The 21,915-nt window shown below is 34.9% G+C and overlaps 1 protein-coding gene across 4 annotated transcripts in view; it reads left to right on the top strand.

Annotated features, from left to right (window-relative positions):
* The window catches only part of PIK3CA (phosphatidylinositol-4,5-bisphosphate 3-kinase catalytic subunit alpha), an 85,545-nt gene extending 64,614 nt beyond the window's left edge, over nucleotides 1-20,931 (top strand). For all 4 annotated transcript variants that reach the window (XM_036242715.1, XM_036242717.1, XM_036242716.1 and 1 more), the window contains 12 exons: nucleotides 1,396-1,520; nucleotides 2,658-2,739; nucleotides 3,065-3,229; nucleotides 3,445-3,548; nucleotides 5,637-5,808; nucleotides 8,793-8,899; nucleotides 9,961-10,082; nucleotides 10,900-10,978; nucleotides 15,640-15,810; nucleotides 16,379-16,496; nucleotides 16,604-16,755; nucleotides 17,781-20,931. In XM_036242715.1, the coding sequence (XP_036098608.1) occupies nucleotides 1,396-1,520; nucleotides 2,658-2,739; nucleotides 3,065-3,229; nucleotides 3,445-3,548; nucleotides 5,637-5,808; nucleotides 8,793-8,899; nucleotides 9,961-10,082; nucleotides 10,900-10,978; nucleotides 15,640-15,810; nucleotides 16,379-16,496; nucleotides 16,604-16,755; nucleotides 17,781-18,051 (1,668 nt within the window). In that variant the 3' untranslated portion in view covers nucleotides 18,052-20,931. The remainder of the gene's footprint in view (nucleotides 1-1,395; nucleotides 1,521-2,657; nucleotides 2,740-3,064; nucleotides 3,230-3,444; nucleotides 3,549-5,636; nucleotides 5,809-8,792; nucleotides 8,900-9,960; nucleotides 10,083-10,899; nucleotides 10,979-15,639; nucleotides 15,811-16,378; nucleotides 16,497-16,603; nucleotides 16,756-17,780) is intronic.
* Nucleotides 20,932-21,915: the final 984 nt, after the last annotated feature.

Raw genomic sequence — 21,915 nt, forward strand, 5'->3', positions numbered from 1 at the left:
GGCGTCAGGCTCACTGGCCTTCTTCCTGTTCCTCCTTTACACTGAACGTTCTCTCCCTAAGGTGCTTTCATTGTTCCCTCCATCTGCAATAGTCTCTTCCTGATCTTAGTATCAATGGCTCTTTCTTGTCATTTGGATCACAAATTAAATATTACCATCTCATAGGGTACAGACTGACAGTGCCCAGAAGAAGGGGGGGAGAGGGGAGGGAAGAGAAACCACAGAACTTATATGCATGTATGCATAACCAATGGACATGGACAACAAAGCTGGGGATGGGGCGGGAAGAGGGGGAGGGTGTCAATGGGGTAAAAAAGGAGAAACATCTATAACAAAAATAAAATTAAATAAATAAATATTACCTTCTCAGAGGCCATTTCTGAACACCCAGACTAGAGTAGTCACTCAGCCATTCTCTGTCACATCACCCAGAGTAATTAAATCAACTCGCCAATATTTTTCTTATATGTTCATTTAATTTTCCACTATAATGGAGGCCCTGTTAGTGCAGGTTCTTTTACAATTTTATGACCCCCAACAGTAATAAAAGAGAAGGCACACGGTACATGTTTTAATAAATATTTGTTGAGTAAATACGTGCCAGTAATAATTCTTGATGCTATTAGATATATTAATGATGTTTAAATGTATAAAAACCTAGTAGCATGGATGTTTGTTTTCATTTTTAGCCATTAGGAATATGCGATGTGAATACATCAAAGGGATGTATAATTGTTTTTTATAATACATTAATGTGAATTTATAATTGTTTAATATGTAGTTAATATATCTATATTTAAAGGAAATAAATACATTACTTGGGATCTTGGAAATATAACAAAAGTTATGGTGTTTTATTTTAGTTCTTGAACACGCAATGTACATGGTTTTGATTAGGGTATTTCTCCTCCTTTTTTCCCTTATTTATTTTTACTTTTTAAATTTGAAAGCCTTAGAATGATTATAAGGATGTATTCAAGCAAAGATTATGAAAGAATTTATATTTTAATTTTATCATTTTACTATGTCATATTCTCTTATTCCAGAACATTAGTAGATTACTAAGAAGGGTCCTCATCAGCAAAAGAAATAAATTATTCACCACTACCCCCTAGTATTCCAATTGTGTTACCCCAATTGCAGTTACTGTTCTGTGATTGGTGGTGATGTTAACCAAGTAAGTTACTGGGTTTGTTCCACAAATACTGTCAAGTTGATTCTTCCCTATTCCTGAAAATAAAAAAAGAAAGTCTTGTCATGAGACTAGTAAACTGTTTCATAGCAGTTAATAAACAGTGTAAAGTTTAATGACAATTTGTGTGTGTGTGTCACTCATGAATCCTGGGTAAAAAAAATATAACAGAAAATCATATAAGATATTATTTTAATTTACAGAGTAACAGATTAGCTAGAGACAACGAATTAAGGGAAAATGACAAAGAACAGCTCCGAGCAATTTGTACCCGAGATCCTCTGTCTGAAATCACAGAGCAAGAGAAAGATTTTCTGTGGAGCCACAGGTAAGTGTTCAGATGAAGAGTCTCTGTTTCTTATGTTACAGAAGAGAAGAAAGAATTGACTTGGACTGGTGTTGCCTTTTTTCTGCTATACCTATTAAAGTAAATAAGCATAATATACATGACTTTTTTATATGAACATTATCCTTTTTAAAGCTGTAGATATATAGATCAATATCTCTAGAAAATCATGCTCCATTGGTACTAACTTTGTACATTGAAGTCTTTTTTTTAATGATTATTTATTTTTATCCTCACCCAAGGACACTTTTCCATTTTTGTTCAGATAGAGTGAAGGGAGAGCGAGGAAGAGAGAGAGAAAGAGAGAGAAACATTGACGTGAAAGGGACACATCAAGTGGCTGCCTCCTGCACAAACACCAGCCGGGTCCGGGGACAAACTGCAACAGAGGTACGTGCCCTTAGCGGAAGCCGAACCTGGGTCTCTCTGGACTGCAGGCCGATGATCTAACCACTGAGCCAAACCGGCCAGGGCTGTTTTTAATTATCAATTGCTGAGATCTTTTTAGGATTTGGTTTTCATTTTTGTTTTTTAATAAAATTCAAGATGCAAAAAAATATCCTATAGTTTAGATCAGTTTTGTTGGTCTAGGCAGTTCCATTTTTAAGAGCTCCCTTATTTTCCTTTTTTTCTTACACTTCCTCAAAGTAATAGTTTAATGCCTTTTTTATACTTATGAAGAGATTATCATACTACTTGGTAAGTGAGACTTTTATTTAAATAAAGAAATTGCAGTACACTTCTGCAGAAGTTCATTAAAACATAAATTCTTTCCAGTGGAAGTGGTGACTCTTCTTGTTCAAGTTGCCTAAGTGGGTGAATAAAAGGGGCTATGTAAAGAGTGTTATAAAATAAATTCATAATTTTTTCTAAGTACCTGTCTTCCATTTGGATTTTTCTTTTGCCTTTCTTGCCACTGTAACTGTATCTAAGTACATATGTACATATTTATGCAACAATGTTAAACACTGATTTATTTTAAGGAAGGCTAGTAATGGTAAAATGTTTTAAAAAGTGTTTAGAACTTCTTAAAGATTGCATAGTTGAAATTTTAGACATCTAAGCCTTTGGAATAACATGCAAGAATGTTTTTTATTTTGTTTTATCTTCTCCACACAGACACTATTGTGTAACTATTCCTGAAATTCTACCCAAATTGCTTCTGTCTGTTAAATGGAATTCTAGAGATGAAGTAGCTCAGGTAAGTACATGTTTGAGATTACTGGATAACTTGCACAGAATAGGTACGTTGCTCAGATTACTTTTCTGTCAGAAAGTCTGCATAGATATGAGATGAAATACACTGTTTTACATTCATTAATAATAGTAACAAGGTCGAGCAAAATACCATTCACATAACCTCCACTGATAAAATTAATTAGAACTGAACATTTTAAGCACTAAATTCATAAGGGGACTTTTATCTAAACTAATTTTAAAATAAGAAATTAAGACAATGTCTTAGAAGATTCACTCACAATTATTTTTGCTTTATAAATATGATTTATGGTCTTTCTCATGCACAGATGTACTGCTTGGTAAAAGATTGGCCTCCGATCAAACCCGAACAGGCTATGGAGCTTCTGGACTGCAACTACCCAGATCCTATGGTTCGAGGTTTTGCTGTTCGATGCTTGGAAAAATATTTAACAGATGACAAGCTTTCTCAGTACCTAATTCAGCTAGTACAGGTAAAGTAATGTAAAAGAGAAAAATAATGTTTTATTCTAAATCCATGCAACTTCCAAAACCTACTGTTTTAAATGGTTTTATGCTTTTTAAAAAATCAGTTTTGTTACTGGTAGTATCTGCTTTCTTAAAAAATTATCTTTAAATCCAACCATGCCAAACCTGACCTTGATTGATATAAAGTTGTTTTTATGTTTGTTTGTTTTTAAACACATAGGTACTAAAATACGAACAGTATTTGGATAACCTACTTGTGAGATTTTTACTCAAAAAAGCATTGACTAATCAAAGGATTGGGCACTTTTTCTTTTGGCATTTAAAGTAAGTCAAACTATTTTCCCATTAAATTCAGATACATATTATTTTCTTAAAATGTGTGTAAATATATTTACTTATATACTATAGTTTTTGTTTATCTGGAAGAGTTTTCCATACTGAAAGTATATTGTACCAATGATGGGTTTCCCCTCAACCTTTGCTTTTTAACATTAAATAAGCAGTAAAATGAAAAACTGAATTTTTCTACAAGAATGAGAGCTGAAATTTTTTTTTTAATTTTTTTTTTTTATTGACTGTAAAGAGAGAGGAAGTGAGAGGGATAGAAACATCAATAAGAGAGGACATCAGTTGGCTGCCTCCTGCATGCTCCCCACTGGGGATCTGGCCTACAACCCAGGCATGTGTCCTGATGGGTAATCGAACCAATGACCTCTTGGTGCATGGGTCAGTGCTCAACAACTGAGCCACACCGGCCAGACGAGAGCTGAAATATATTTATTTTTGATTTTTATTTTTTTAGAGAAAGGAAGGAAGAAAGAGATAGAAACATCAGTGTGAGAGAGAAACATCAATTGGCTGTCTCCTGCACACCCCCTACTGAGGACTGAGCCCACAACCTGGGCATTTGCCCTGACCAGGAATTGAACTGGGACCTCTCCGTCCGTGGGATGATGTTCAGTCTACTGAGCCACACCGGCCGGGCAAGCTGAAATATTTTTTTAAGATTTTGTTTCCTGTCTAAGCAAAGTTAAATTTGCTGGATTAATGTTGATTAATGGTGTATTTGGTTTTACTGTATGTGTAGGTTAAAATATCCCAAAATAAAGAGAAGAATTTTACCTTGGAATTTAGAAGAATGACAAAAATCTCAAGTTTCTTATTAGAAAAGAAGCCAATTAAGAATAGAAAAAAAAAAATGTAGAATAAGATATATCTAATACTCAAAGTTAGGGGTCATAAACATACACTTTTTTCTAAATTTAGAAACAGATTTATTAACATGGTTTCATTAAATGTTAAAATAAATTTAAAGTAAAACCTAGAAGCTGGGTTTAAAATAACTTAAATTCAGATGTGCTTTGATGTGTTTCTCTTTAAGTTAGTTGAGCTTCTGAGATTTCTGGATTTATAATTTTTATTATATTGGGGAAAGTATTGTGTATTTAGCAATGTTGCCTAATAAAGTTTCACTCCCCACCCCCCCCAAAACATATATGTAATAAAATAACAAATCTAGAGATAGTATAGAAAAAGAACGTGTGTGCCAGCAGTCACATGGTATTCACTGAGTTCTGAACTCCCTCCCTATTTTATTTTTGTGCCTACTTTTCCTTTTTTCATGTTTAAATATCTTGTGCTGACATTAGTTAATAAAAAGTAGTTGAGCCCTGGCCGGTTTGGTTCAGCGGTTAGAGCGTCGGCCTGCGGTCCAGAGAGACCCAGGTTCGGTTCCTGCTAAGGGCATGTACCTCGGTTGCAGTTTGTCCCCGGCCCTGGTTGGTCGTGCGGGTGGCAGCCACTCGATGTGTCCCTTTCACGTCGTTGTTTCTCTCTCTCTCTCTTCCTCTTTCTCCCTCCCACTCTATCTGAACAAAAAATGGAAAACAATGTCCTCGGGTGAGGATAAAAAAAAAAAAGTAGTTGAGCCCTGGCTGGTTTGACTCAATGGTTAGAGCATCTGCCTGCAGACCAAAGGGTCTCAGGCTCAATTCCTGGTCAAAAGCATGTACCTTGGTTGCAGGTTTGATCCAAGGCCCATGTCGGGGTTGTGCAGGAGGCAACCAATCAATGTCTCTCTCTCACATCCATGTTTCTCTTTCTCTCCCTCCCTCCCTCCCACTCTTACCTAAAAATCAGTGGGAAAATATCCTCAGGTGAGGATTAACAAAAAAAAAAAAGGAGTTGAAATAAACTAGTTCATTAAATTAATGTTTGTAAGAACTACCTGAAACCCTTGTTTTTCTTCTAAATGATAGGTCTAAAATTATTTTATTGTTAGTAGGATTATAACATTTATTGGATTTAAAAAAATATTTTTAATTTTCTTTAAAATGATGTATATACTCATTTGAGACTATAAATATACATGCCCTCTGCCTTTATTTTTTTAATCTTGCACCGTTCCTCTAGGTCTGAGATGCACAATAAAACAGTCAGTCAGAGATTTGGCCTGCTTTTGGAGTCCTACTGTCGTGCATGTGGGATGTATTTGAAGCACCTGAATAGGCAAGTGGAGGCTATGGAAAAGCTCATTAACTTAACTGACATTCTCAAACAAGAGAAGAAGGATGAAACTCAAAAGGTATGTGACTCTTTAGCTTGTTTTGAAACTCTTCATTGCATGTGGCAGGGTTATTTGAGAGCCCAGCATAGAGGAGTGGGCCGAATTGGGTTTGCAGCTGTGAGTATGCAAATAATTAAGTTATTTATTTATTATTGTATTGTTTATTTGTATTCTTTCCATACAAATACTGTAAACCTGCATTCGCTCACCTCTGTATTATGCAGATCATGCGTTTTTAGAATCAAGCATATTAGGACTTGGATCCATTGCCACCAGCTCTCAGCACTGCAATGTTAGACACATAATTTAGTCTTTTAGATTCATCTTTTCCATCTGTAAAATGGGAATAATAGTTTCTTCATAGGGTTGTCATGAGAATTAAATTATATGAGATATGTAAAGCACCTATCACAGTCTCTAGAACATGGGAAGTGCCCAATAAATGTTCTCTCCTTTCTCTTTTATATGATCCTAACTTTTAAACATAATTTAAACCAATAAAGAAATCCGTTTTTACATTTCTAAGTTTAAAATGGACTCTTAGTCACTCAGTGAATGTCACATGTTCTAGTCATCTGTAGTCTAACTTTATGTTACTAAGGAATATGAAAAGTGAAGAGTTTTTACAGCCTTTTCCTATTCTTGATCCTTTATTCCACCATATTTTATAGTAAAAAGTAAAATTATACTCCATCCCTAGTGAATTGGAAAAAAGGAAAATCCCAGTTTATTAGTGAGTCCCCAAAGGACAGAGAATGTAAATTAGAAGTACTGAATTAATTTTTCCTACATCTTCATTAATACTGCTTGAAAAAATACCACTTTCTTTAAAAGAAAGTTACTGGCTTAATCTAAATGCCACTAAATTGATTTTGTTAAAGTTGTGGTATATAAGTTTATATATAGGTTATTAAAAAATAATTGTGCTGCCCTGGCCGGTTTTGCTTAGTGGTTAGAGCATCAGCCTGCCGTCCAGAGAAAATAATTGTGCTGTTTCTGATGCTGGAATTGTGAACAAGAGGGGACTAGACTGCTTCGAAAGAATAAAGTTTATTTATATTGTAACTGAAGTAAGAAAAAAGAAAGTCGATATTAGTTAAATTTGTAAACATATGCATTTCTTCTAAGCTAGAATTTTGATATAACAAACATGATACAGTGGATTAATTAGGAACATGAAATTCATTACTCAGATTACCATTGGCTTAAATGGGGTTGTGAATAGGGAACTAAAAATGTAGTCATAGGATTTATGGAATCTAAAAAGACACAAATGAACAAGCAGAACAGAAACAGACTTATAGATACTAAGAACATTTTGATGGTTGCCGGATGAGAGGGGTATAGGACGATGGATGAAAAAAGTGATGGGATTAAGAAGTACAAATTGGTACTTATGGAATGAATAGTCACAGGGATGTCGAGTACAGATGCAATCACAAGACTAAAAGCACAGTCACAGGACTAAAAGCACAGTCACAGGACAAAAATCAGTTACTTGTGTGGTAGTTTTATCATAACAATGATAAAATGCAGGAAGCAGTGTGCTAACATTAGGGTTGATAGTAACAGAAAAAGAAATGTCTTTACATTATCAAGAGCTACGCTAGTCAGTGATAACTAGATTCTCTAGCTATTCCCATGTGCATAGTAAGGAAAGAAGGGGGAAAAAATCTTTGTTACTAAAATTCCAGCATGAAAATAAATTTAGTATGAATTCCTGGATCCTAAACTCTTTTTTTCCCCACTCACATTTTATATTTTCAATAGACAGTGGTTTCTAGAATAAAATGGCAATTATTGCATGGTAGATCAGCAGTCTGGGTTCTGGTTTGAATTCATTAAAAAAGGGAAGCTTCTTCCTAATTGTATACTAGAACATGAGTATAGTGTGAGACTCAGCATCACAAATGTTTTTACAAGTCCTTTTCCCAGCAATTCCTTTTACGCTCACTTGACCTTTTCTACCCAACAGAGAGTGAATATATTTTCTGAAAAGCTTTAAAGTTAAGTTATTAAGCTAAGCTAAGCTAACATGATGTCTCCATAGTTTTTCCTCTACAACAATGGGTCAGCAAACTTTTTCTTAAAAGGGCAAATAATAAATACTTTAGATTTTTAGCAGGCCATGTGGACTCTGTTGTAATTACTTAACTGCTTTGCCAGTGTGAAAGCAGCCAATGTCTAAATGAATGGGCATGACTATATTCAATGCAACTTAAAAAAACTGGCTACTGACCTGCTGTAGTTGACCATGCCCCGTCCTAGAGCCAAGACATTGCCAGCGTCATCATTCAGAGTTCTTTTATTTTCACCCAAGGACTTTTTTTTTTTTTTTTTTTGCATTTATCTTTCGATAGAGTGAGAAGGAGAAAGGGAGGAAGACAGAGAGAAAGATCAATGTGAGAGAGACACATTGACTGGTTGCCACCCTCACAACCCCAACCGGGACCAGGGACAAACTGCAACCGAGGTGCGTGCCCTTAGCAGGAACCGAACCCGGAACTCTCTAGTCCACGGGCCAGCGCTCTAACCGCTGAGCAAAACCAGCCAGGGCTCATTCAGAGTTCTTACCTGAAGGTGCACAATACCACCAGTCTTGCCTCTCTGCCTGAGTTGTGCTGCTGTGTGATCCAGAAACCCCTCTAACCAGAACGCTGCCAATCCAAGATACAGACTCAAAGACTGAGGTTCTGGTGTATGAGAAATGAGCAACCTTGACTGGTTTGGCTCAGAGGTTGGAGTGTCAGCCTGGGGACCAATGAGTCGCGGGTTTGATTCCCACCAAGGGCACGTACCTCAGTTGCGGTTGGTCCCTGGCACTGGTTGGGTCGTGCGGGAGGCAACCAGTCGATGTGGCTCTATCACATTGAAGTTTCTCTCTGTCTCTCTCTTTCTCCCTCCTTCCCACTTTATCTGGAAAAAAGAAAAAAGCGAGAAATGAGCAGTTAGTTTTACTTTTATGAAATTAGTCTTTAACCATGATTGTGCTAATTTATCAGGTACAAATGAAGTTTTTAGTTGAGCAAATGCGGCGACCAGATTTCATGGATGCTCTACAGGGCTTTCTGTCTCCTCTAAATCCTGCTCATCAGTTAGGAAATCTCAGGTAAGGTAATTTATTGGAACTTCTATTGATATATTTAAATAAGTGCCCTCTTTGGAGAAAATCTTGAAAAGTCAAAATGTCCATTATAATTTGAATGTTACATTGTACAGGGTGCAGCAAAGGTAGTTTTACAGTTGTGAGTATGTGGAACAGTATATTCTTGTATTATTATGTATTACTTATTGTATTGTTTTCGATATAAATAACTGTAAGCCTGCTTTTGCTCCACCCTGTACATGCTTCCCTCTTTCAATCTCCTACTCTGCAAAGTAAGTTGTAAAATATTTCTTAAGTTCCAAATGAGTTCTACTACTTTAATAATAGAGTTTAAAACATTCTGGGCCAGAATTTCTGGTACCATAGGATAAGAAAGGGAATGTAATATCTGCAAAATGAATGATGTGTATATTTGTTGAAAATTTATATGCTATTATATAGCACATTTTAAGCTATATATATATATATAAAATTGATTTTCAATAGAGAGAGGGAGAGGGGATGAGAGAGAGAGAGAAACATCGCTTTGTTGTTCCACTTGTTTTAAGTTTTCAATGGTTGCTTATTGTATGTGCTCTGACTGGAGATCAGACCCTCAGCCTTAGCTCTAACCAACTGAACTACCCAGCCAGGGCAATGTTTATTTTCTCTCTTTTTTTTTTATCCTCACCCGAGGACATTTTTTTCCATTTTTTGTTCAGATAGAGTGGGAGGGGAAGAGAGAGAGAGAAACATCAACGTGAAAGGGACACATTGAGTGGCTGCCACCCGCATGACCAACCAGGGCTGGGGACAAACTGCAACCGAGGTACGCGCCCTTAGCGGGAACTGAACCCAGGTCTCTCTGGACCGCAGGCCGATGCTCTAACCACTGAGCAAAACCGGCCAGGGCTATTTTCTCTTTATAATCCCTTAGAAATGAATTCATAAATAAACTTGAGTAGAAAATTTTACATTTTTATAACACTTCAGAAAGCTATGCTATATATGTATTTTAAAATTAATTTGAAGGTAAAAGAATAATAAAACTAAGGTACCTGCTAAAGTTTTATAATATTTTAAAGGCTTGAAGAGTGTCGAATTATGTCCTCTGCAAAAAGGCCACTGTGGTTGAATTGGGAGAACCCAGACATCATGTCAGAGTTACTCTTTCAGAACAATGAGATCATCTTTAAAAATGGGGATGGTAAGGAAGAGTATTAATGAACTTATGATGCATGAATTTAGCTATCTTTTTATATACAGGATATTTATGAACCATGCAGACTATTAAAAGCTATTTAAGGAATATGCATGTGGTAAAATGTGTAATACTAAGCAGATGTCTTAACCTTTAGAATGTGTATATATAATTATTAAAAAGAAGTACTAGTGTAGAATCAGAAGGCCTGAATCAGTTTCTAGCTATCGTTTGTTTAGCTGTGAGAGCATGCATTTCTTCCATAAATATTTGATGTGCTAGATGGTGGGATTGTAAGGATAGACGAAACAGAACTGTTCTCTTAAAGCTTACAGTCTAGCAGGGAAAAGAAAGATGTAAGACAAATAATTATAAAAATAAAATTACAACCATAGTACAAAGGAAAAGTGTAGTCCGGTAAGAAATCGTGTAAAGGAAGATCCTCTTACTTGGCGAATGGGCTGTGGGGGGAGCAGGGGCAGGATCACTGATGGGTTCCATTGGGAAATGACATTTCAGCATTGAATTCTGTTGACCCAATATTTTAATATAAACATGTTCAAATTCATGGATTCAGAAAAATAAGCACTTTAAATATGTTAATTTAAAATGTTTGTAAAATAGCTTATCCTACATTGTTATATAGATGGGTTTATGCAGATACTTTAGAAATGAGTTAAAGAATCAACATATTGCTCCTTATAGATTATCTTGAAGAGTAAATATAGCTCTATTTATTTATTGTTTGAAAACAGTGTGATGACATGATACCCAAATTTGTATTTAAGGCATTAAATGGTGATACATATTATTTGAATTTCAGATTTACGGCAAGATATGCTAACACTTCAGATTATTCGCATTATGGAAAATATCTGGCAAAATCAAGGTCTTGATCTTCGGTAGGTAACCAGTAAGGCATCTTGTATGTTGAAAGTTATTCTGAAAAAGTAAACTATTAGTAAATATTACTTAAAAAGCATGTAGAGACATATATCTGTAAAGAAATGTATGGAGCCCTGGCTCAGTGGTTAGAGCATTGGCCTGTGGACCAAAGGGTTGCAGGTTTGATTCCTGGTCAAGGGCACATACCTGTGTTGCAGGTTTGATCCCCAACCCTGGTCAGGGTCTTGCAGGAGGTAACCAATCTATGTGTCTCTCTTGCATTGATCTCTCTCTCTCTCTCTTTCTCTCTCTCTCTCAAAATCAATGGGAAAAATATCCTTGAGTGAAGATTAACAAAATAAATGAATGGATGAATGAATGAGTGAATGAATGAATGAGTGAGTGAGTGAAGAATAACAAAATAAATGAATGGATGAGTGAATGAATGAATGAACAAAATGAACAAATAAATAAGTAAAAGAAATGTATGGAGTAGTAATTGACACTAGTTGATTACACTATGGTACTTTCCTTTGTCCTCCTCTTGGGCTTAGAAGAGCTAATGAGATTCAGCTACATAAGAAGAGCTGTTACAAGCTGATAAAGACTTCAATTGCCTCTGAGTGTCTGTTGAGGAACAAGACATAAGTGACACAAAGGACCTGTTTTCTTTCAGAAGTTAAGAGTTTAGAAGAAAGTTTCTTTCATAATATAAGTTTTCTAATTTTAAAACTTTCTAAATCCTCTAATCTTGAATTGGTTTTGCAGGAAAATTTATGAAAGCAACTAATCTTAACGTTTTTACCATTCTGTTGATTTCTGGCCAGCCTTCCACAATTATCAGTATTATCTCCAAGTTTTCTGCCATGCATCATCTTCTAGTGATTTTTGCTTCTAGTGGTTTTTCTGTCTCTTACTTTGCAAATCTAGAGTTATTCAGGCAAAGGCCACCCTCTTTCTTCATAAGTATTTTATCTAGTGGGCATAGGAAATAGGAATCAGTTCTAGCTACAGCAGCAGAGTAGATTAGGGTTTATTTGTATGCTCCTTTTAGATTAAGAATAACTAGTATATAAAATTATATTGGTGACAAATAATAGAACCCTTTTATTGCAAAGAAGAAAAATGGACATATCAAGTAACCTGCCAAATCACAAAATTTAGTTATCACCTTTAATTCTTAAATTCTAATTCTTTGTTTAATACCTGCTGCTTTCAAAAAAAACAGTTCCTGTTACATGAATCAAGTTTCTTTTTTTTTTTATCCTCACCCAAGGACATTTTTCCATTTTTTGTACAGATAGAGTGGGAGGGAGAGAGAGGAAGGGGGAGAGAGAGAGAAACATCGACGTGAAGGAACACATCGAGTGGCTGCCACCCGCACAACCAACCAGGGCCGGGGACAAATTGCAACCGAAGCACGGTTGCCCCTAGCGGGAACCGAACCCGGGTCTCTCCAGACCGCAGGCCGACGCTCTAACTGCTGAGCCAAACTGGCCAGGGCGAATCAAGTTTCTTTTTTTGGTACAATTTCCTGTTGTGAGATATCCACATGCCACTACTAACACCACCTCCAGGGAAGTACAGAATGCAGAACTACACAGTAGAGGAAAGGTTTAACTATATGACTCCGGTAATTACAATATTTAATTGTAAATTAGTGACTGTGCAAAAAAAAAATCTAAAGTTAAACTAGGTCATTGGAAAATAAGGTGGATCTTGGGAAAGTTTTTAAGTCATATTTTCTAAGTATTTTTTAACGTAAGTAAATTTAAGTAAAAATTTTTGTTTAATTTTAAACAAAACCATAAAATGTTTTTTATACTTGGCAAATTTAGATTCATGTTTATGGTAATCTGTTTGATGGTGTTTTGTTTTTTTTCTAACAAGCCTTATAGGGACTGTGTGACTCTTTAAACTATAAGTATGTTCAGTAGTAATGAAATATAAAATAAGAGAATCAGCAGGAGTACATCCTTTAAAAATTCCAGTATTTACCAGGGCAGGTAGAAGAAAAGATTCCATAAGAGAAATATTCAAACATGTAGGAGGACCAGGGTGATTAGGAGAACCCCAAAGAGAGGAGAGATTCACGAACAATTTATAGGGTCAGGGACTTCAGGGGATTTAAGAGCACAAGGGCTATGAAAAAGCCTTTGGGTTTGATGATTCATAATTAGCTTTATGAAAATCTGACTAAAGTGGTAGGCAGAGAAGGTAGGCCACAAGGAATTAAATGAAAATAAGTGTAAACTATTACTTTTTAGAAAGGTGGAAAGAATGGACAGTAGTGCCCACCGGTATGGCTCAGTGATTAGCATTGTCAACCCATGCACCAAGAGGTCGCTGGTTTGATTCCCAATCAGTACATATGCCCAGGTTGTGAGCCCCATCCCAGTGGGGGGCATGCAGGAGGCAGCCAGTCAGTGTTCTCTCTCATCAATTTTTCTATATCTCCCTTTCCATTTCTCTCTAGAAATCAATAAAGAAAAAATTTGCCCCGACCGGTTTGGCTCAGAGGTTGGAGCGTTGGCCTGCGGACTAGAGAGTCCCAGGTTCGGTTCCCGCTAGGGGCACATACCAAAAAAAAAAAGAAGAAGAAGAAATTTTGTTAATGTTTAAAGGAAAAAAAAGAATGGACAGTAGCTTATGAGGACAATGGAGCAAGAAAAACCACATTTAAGTACTTACATGCCAATTGGGCTGTTAGGTTTTATTTTTTCTCTCTCTCTTTAAATCCTCCCATCTCTACCCTTGACTCCATGTCCTTTTTAATATTCTGTGTGATGAATGGGAAGTACCCATAAAGCACTTCTGCTGCATGACAAAGGATGCCCGTGTCAAGGAAAAGCATTTGTGGGCGGAGTTGTGAGCTGAACTAGCTGTTTTTTTCATGGAACACCATTTTTTTTAAGAGATAACTAATAGACAAGCTATGGTTATTCAGACATGGCTATTTGACAGTCATTTCCTTGAAGATAAACAATATGAGCCTCTGTCACCAAGAACAACTGACAGTATTTGTTAACTGTCAGATTTTAGCTTTCCAGCAAAAATTAGAATTTTGAAAACTTTATATCCCCCAATAAGAGCATAACACCTTTCCCCATATAAAAGACTTTTCTGATGAGATCAGTGGTAATAAAGAGTGGGGCAAACATAGGTTTACAGTTGTCTATATGGAAAATAATACAATAATTAATATATAATAATACAAGAACAAACTGTTTCACGTACTCACAACTGTAAGCCTACTTTGCCTCACCCTGCATTAACAATTGTGATATTTTAGTTGGTATAATGAAAACTGTCTACATTTGAAAGACCTCCATAATACAATAAACTAATGTCATCCAAATGACTGATGTGGATATTATATAGTCATATACTATGGGTAAAAGTTCCATTCACGGGCAAAATAGACAAATGAATTTCAATGTAACACAGTATGAAAAGTTTATTGATATGCTTTCAGATTCCATATTACAACTTGAGAAACTATCTCTTGACAAGTTTTGTAATAATATTAAAGAAAAATATCTATAGTTATCTGAAAAAAACGATTATACTCTTTTTTTATTCCATATATTCTGTGAGGCCAGATTTTCTTCATAAGCTTCCTTCCATTAAAATATTGCATTAGATTGAATACAAAAGCATATATGAAAGTTCAACTCAGTTCTGTTAAGCCATACATTAAAGAAATTTGAAATAATGGAAAACAGTGTTACTCTTCTCACTAAGTTTTCTTCAGTTTTTTTGTGTCATAATAGATGTTATTTATATTACCTTATAATAATTTGTTATTTTTAAATGGATGAATAAATATTTTAAATTTTATTTTCTTCATTTTAATTTCTAATGTTAATAGAGTTAACCCACATAAATAAAAGCTCTTGGGACTCCCCAGTGATTTTTAAGAATATAAAGGAGTCCTGAGACCAAAAATTTGAAACCGGTGCCTTAAAGTATTATTTAATGTCTTTTTTTTTTTAACTTTATTGTTGAGAGTATTACAGATGTTCCCTTTTTGTTTCCCCATTGCCCCCCTCCTCCCGGTTCCTGCCCTACCCCAGGCCTTCACCACCCCATTTTCTGTGTCCATGGGTAATGTTTGTATTCATATAAGTTCTTAAAGTATTATTTAGATGTCAATTAAACATCTTTTTTCTTTATTGAATTTAGAGAGAGAGGAAGGGAGAGAGAAATAGAAATATCGAGAGAGAACATCAATTGGCCGCCTCCTGCATGCCCCCTACTGGGGATCAGGCCCACAACCTGGGCATGTGCCTTGACCGGGAATCAAACCGGCAACCTTTTGGTGCATAGGTCGATGCGCAACCACTGAACCACACAGACCAGGCTCAATTAAACATCTTTAAATTCATCCATACTTTTAAGTTATGTTTATGACATTTTACTTGCCACAGTAATTTTCTTAATGTTTTTCTGATATACAAGTAAATGCTTTCTCAGTTGAAGGTTATAATAAATGATGGCAAATAATTTTGAGCATTTTTCTAGGACTGTCATACTATAATAAAAGAAAGTTAAAATTGGGTTAAGGGAGTAACATGACAAATTTGCAAATACTAGAATATTCCCGTATTAGCCTATTAAAATATTTGCCATTTTAAAATTTTATCATTAAATTGCAAATGTCTTGATCCTTTTTCAGAATGTTACCTTATGGTTGTCTGTCAATTGGTGACTGTGTGGGACTTATTGAGGTGGTGAGAAATTCTCACACCATTATGCAGATTCAGTGCAAAGGTGGTCTGAAGGGTGCACTGCAGTTCAACAGCCACACACTACACCAGTGGCTCAAAGACAAGAACAAAGGAGAAATGTGAGTGTATTATTCTTCTCTTCCTAGTTAACCTAGGTTGTCATTGGACAAGTCTTTAATGGTTGAGTATATTTCTGAGTTAGAGCAGAGGAAAACAACTTATTTACTTTGGAAAAAAATATGTTCAATCTTTGACATATTTGAGATTATTTGTATTTAAATGATCAGAATTGCTTATAATTGAGTGAAATCCTATACATTCAACTTAGATATTTAAAAGCTGTATTTCTTACTGTTTATTCTTTTTCAGAAAAATTAACATTGCACATTAAAATTTTTATTTCTAATTACAATAATTAGAAAAAATCATTTTAATCAATGACATAGTAATTATTTTTTATACTATAATAAGGATTGTCCTTTGGTCCAAGACTATCTAGAAATGTCCTTAGAAACCTCTGAAAACTTCACAATCTCCTAACCTCTCACATCTTTGAACATAATGTCTTCCCCCTAATGTCAGTGGTTGTTTTCATTGTTTGAATACAGACTTGGACCATCTTTTCCCAGTTTGGACTGGATCACTCTGTATTTCCACAGTACTCATAGAGAGTTTATTTCTTCGTAGATACGATGCAGCCATTGATCTGTTCACACGTTCATGTGCTGGATATTGTGTCGCTACCTTCATTTTGGGGATTGGAGATCGTCACAATAGCAACATCATGGTTAAAGATGATGGACAAGTAATAGCTTTCTCTTTTTAAACATTTTGGTGTTCTTAAATTTATTCACTCAGGGTATTGTACTTCTGCATTTATCAAACTATAACATAATTTCTTATTTTTAAAAGCTGTTTCATATAGATTTTGGACACTTTTTGGATCACAAGAAGAAAAAGTTTGGTTATAAACGAGAACGTGTGCCATTTGTTTTGACACAAGATTTCTTAATAGTGATTAGTAAAGGAGCCCAAGAATGCACAAAGACAAGAGAATTTGAGAGGTAAGCTCAAGAAATCAAAAGCACAAAACGAAGAAGTCTTGCCATTCTATCCAAAACAATTGATATTTTTCAATCAATTTCAATAATAGATATTATATTAACGTTGGAGAGTAAACTGAATATTTTAATGTATTGGTTTTATTTATTGTGTAATGCTGTGAAGAAAACAGAAAAAAATTCTTATTTAGTTAAAGTCTAAAAGGAAAGTGATCTTTAAACTTCATAATACATTAAAAGCTTTTACTTACTGCTGTTTATTTATTTATTTTTTTTATCCTCACCCGAGGACATTTTTTCTATTTTTTGTTCAGATAGAGTGTGGGAGGGAGAGAGAGAGAGAGAAACATCGACGTGAAAGGGACACGTCGAGTGGTTGCCACCCACACGACCCAACCGGGGCCGGGGACAAACTGCAACCGAGGTACGTGCCCTTAGCGGGAACCGAACCCGGGTCTCTCAGGACCGCAGGCCAACGCTCTAACTGCTGAGCCAAACCGGCCAGGGCCTTACTGCTGTTTAAATATTTGGACTCCACCTTCTCTGTATTGACAAATAATGTATAGTACTTAAGATATTAAGAAAAATGTATAGTGATGAAATTTGAGGAATTCAGTCAACTGTAATTACCATATTTATTCATAACTTTTCTTGTTATGGTATATCTATCAGTAGTCTATCTTAAACTTTAAAGTACTTTTAAAACCTTTTATAAAATTGTGTTTTATCTATAACTCAGTCCTGGCCCTAGACTAAACCCTAAAAGGATCAATTCATACATTAATAAATCCTTATTAAACTCCTAATGTGCCCGGCATTATTGTAGGTATGGAAATAAAGCAGTAAACCAAGTCCCTTTGGACGCGTGTAGTTTATGTTCTAGTGTCGGATCAAGGGGTTGGGGAGAGGAATGCTGTTTGTTACCTGTTTGTCCAAGAAGGCCTCTGAATGATGTGACATTTGAGCAGAGACCTGAAGGTATAAATGCCATTTGCTTCATACTAACCAAACTGTTTTATTACTTGTAGGTTTCAGGAGATGTGTTACAAAGCTTATCTAGCTATTCGGCAGCATGCCAATCTCTTCATAAATCTTTTCTCAATGATGCTTGGCTCTGGAATGCCAGAACTACAATCTTTTGATGATATTGCCTACATTCGAAAGACCCTAGCTTTAGATAAAACTGAGCAAGAGGCTTTGGAATATTTCATGAAACAAATGAATGATGCACATCATGGTGGCTGGACAACAAAAATGGATTGGATCTTCCATACAATTAAGCAGCATGCTTTGAACTGAAATGATAACTAAGAAACTGAGAGCTCAATATTGGATTCTATACTGCACTGCTAATAACTGTCAACAGGCAAAGACTGATTGCATAGGAATTGCACAATCCATGAACAGCATTAGAATTTACAGCAAGAACAGAAATAAAATACTATATAATTTAAATAATGCAAATGCAAACAGGGTTTGATAGCACTAAACTAGTTCATTTCAAAAAATTAAGCTTTAGAATGATGCGCAATTTAATGTTATGCCTTAAGTCCAAAAAGGTAAACTTTGAAGATTGTTTGTATCTTTTTTTAAAAAACAAAACAAACAAACAAAAAAAACCCAAAATATATAGAAATGATGGAGAAGGAAAAAGAATGATGTTCTTTTTTTGTCTTGCAAATGTTCTATGTTTTGAAATGTGGACACGCAAAGTCTATTACGGCATTACATCCAGGTAAACTGGAGTTTGATGTTAAATTATATTAAGATTGGAAATGATGAAATTTCTTATTTTTTCATTGCTGTTCAACTTATAGTTTGAAGTGGGTTTTTGACTCCTTGTTTAATGAAGAAAAATGCCTGGGGTAGAAGGGACTCTTGAGATTTCACCAGAGACTTTTCTTTTTTAATAAATCAAACCTTTTGATGACTTGGGGTCCTATCTGCAAAGTTTTGGAAGCAGTCACAAATGAGACCTGTTATAGGGTGGGTTTTTTTCTGGACAGTATTTACAAGAATCTGATTCTTATTTCCCAGGGAAATTCTGGGCACCCATAAAGTAAAATCATCATCATAGAGTAAGAATGAGCAGGATAGTTCTGCTCCAGAATTGTACAGTATTCACTTTACGTTGATTTTTTTTTCTCCTTTTGCAATTGAATTGAATACATTTTTCATGCATGTTTTCCAGAAAATAGAAGTGAGTATTAATGTTATTAAAAAGATTATTTTTTTTATTAAAGGCTATTTATATTATAGAAACTATCATTAATATATATTCTTTATTTCATGATCTGTCCCATAGTCATGCATTGTTTTGCACCCCAAATTTTTATTGTTCCTATCAGCATGGTCAGCTCTTCTCTTGGTCTTTGGAGAAGACTCAGGCACTATTCCATTTATACCAATACTAGTGAATAACTACTTAAAGAAAACATTAAAGTTTATCCTCTTTCCTTTTTTTTCTTTCTGTTTTTACATTAATCCCCCATCTTCCATCCTCTTCTATAGTTCAGAATGCCTCAGTGATATGAAATTAGTTACCAAAATTAATACAGTTTCCTGATTGCTTAAACCCTCTACTGAGGTATGCTCATGAATAGTACTTTATAATATGGGGAACTAAAAACCATGAACTTTTTACCATTTTAGGCTATTTATCTAATATCTCAATAAAAAAAATTGGATCTTAAGCCATTTTAAGATCATGTCCCATTTCCTAGTGGTCAGGGCTCACTCTCCAACTTTACTTAATTGCATTTGAGCACAGGAAACATTCTTAAACATTTTGAAAAACATTAACCCAAGATGTAGAGCCCAATGCTATTATTACTCCAGAATCTGATATTTTATTCAGTATTTGAAATGAATGATTAATGCCCTAGGAAATAGCTTTAGCAAATGTCCAGGTGCCACACCAGAAAAAGTGCAATAATTTACTGAGATCAGGCATATTATTGGAATACAACTTTAGAGGAGTGCATGTTGTGTACTCTAGTGAAGCAGCATCACTTAAAAAATCTTCACTTATGAAATTAGTTACTATAGTAAAAGTCTTGAATAGTGAACAAGGACTCTAATACAAATACTCTTAATATTTGGCTATTTTAGAACCCTTAAAGGGCATACTTATTGGAGATTTAGGTACTTCAGTAAAGCATTTATATAATATTGCCAACAAGAAAAATAAATTTGAATATTAGGGGAACTTACTTCTCTAAACTGTCTTGGAAAAGTTCCGAAGAATTTAACCTCTATTTTAAGCAGGAAACCAATAGATTCTTTTGCAGATATAGATTTCATAACTTATTAAAATGTTATGGTTCACATTTTGTGTCTTTTAGATCTATTCACTTATAATACTAACATCCCAGTCTTTTCTATGTCAGGAATAGATTACAGGAAAACTCAGTGAAATGGTACAAATCTGAGACTTTGATGGCAGAAACTGAAGTATTAATAGAGAACCGTGTTTTACCCGAGTGCCAAAAAAGCTTTGAGCTTCCTTGCACAAAATCTATACAATTTTTCTCTTTCCATGTCAGTCCAGCTAGTCCCTTTCCCTGGGACCTCTCCATCACACCACATACCTTATTTCATCATTGACACTTATTTTCAAGAGTTCTTACAACCAAATCAAGTCTATTTGAGAAGTGTAGGCAAATTTTATGAAGAATATAGATTGTGATCTAGCTAAAAGCAAGTAAATATTAAACAAATCCAAGCAAAGTTTAAGCAAACAGCATTAAAAATAAGAAAAAAGGGACAGGTGGTTCTCTGAAGGCAAAGAACCAAAAACTGAATTAATGCTACATGGATGACTGGGATATGTTTCTTTTTTTTCTTTTTCTTTTTTTTTTTTTTTTTACCTACCCCACCATCTTGACTGGAAGTCCCCTTGGGATATGTTTCAAATCATGACAATATAGTCGCTTCCAGGTACTTTGGTATCAAAGATCAATTTCAGTTGGTCAGTTTCTATGACCAACTCTCTGTCATTGAATGTGGTATAACTGACTTATGGCTCTACAATTTCATTTGGTCACTTGAGCAATAGTTCCTTCAATAACTATTTTGAAAGGGGGAAAGTAGGTTTAAAGAAAGCAAAACTTAATTTTAAACACATTCTAGCAAAAAATAATCAACTGTTTGAAAATCATGCTTTAACTTTTTGTTATATTTTCAGCTACACAAAATTGTTTATTTTGCAGATTTTTAGACTACTGTTAATTTGAAATCTGTTAATCATATTATGGAATTTTTTGGTTTTTTTTTTAAAGATGTTTCTAATTGGATTTTAAATCAAGAATGGAATTTGGTCTCTATTTTATGATAGAACCTAAGCTTTTTGTGGTTCTTAGTGTCCTGTGTAAAACTTAGTGTCAAAGAAATCAACTTTGAGGTTTTCCCTTCTACTCTGCTTTATATTACAAGCCCTTTAGGAAATGGGAAACTGGTGAATATACAATGAATTGTAAAATATTTTAATGTGTAACTTTTTCAACTGTGAAACTATGACTATTGGTTTTTTTATGAAAACAACTGCTGATAAAGTATTTTGTGTAAAGTGTAGTTCTTATTAATCAGGAAAATAATCAATGATTTGACTAGAATGTATATACCCTCTTGGATTTTATTTTAAATGGATTGGTAATTTTCACATAAGCAAAACACAGTCCATCTGTATTCTTTTTTCCATCAAAAATTGCGTGATTTGGCATTATAAAAAAAATATGAGCAGCCTATCCTAAAGACACCATGGAAATTTCACAGCATATATACTTGGATTTGTCTCTTAATGATTTTATAAATCCTTTTAATTCATATCCTGACTAATAATAGCCCATGCTTGCAGCTCTTTGAAGAAATTTAATTTCTAGCGTTATTTTAAAGCCAGCGGGTTAACTTTTACTGAATGTTATAAGTTCCTTTTGTTTTTACATCTGCATCATCAGCAGACCTGGGCTGGACCCACACACCCAGAATCCACCTTAAAAAACTGATTTTAATATCCAAGACATCACTATAGTATTTCAGTTTAAAGGCCATATGTGGTGTTAATGGATTGTGGTGCTTCTACTATTTAAAAACAACTTTCATACTTCAGTTGTGTTTGAGAAGAGGGACTGTGGAGAAGGGGCAGACAGGGAGGAGTGGAGCGCA

The sequence above is a fragment of the Molossus molossus genome, unplaced genomic scaffold (genome assembly GCF_014108415.1).
Source record: "Molossus molossus isolate mMolMol1 unplaced genomic scaffold, mMolMol1.p scaffold_m16_p_5, whole genome shotgun sequence".
Classification (NCBI taxonomy): domain Eukaryota; kingdom Metazoa; phylum Chordata; class Mammalia; order Chiroptera; family Molossidae; genus Molossus; species Molossus molossus.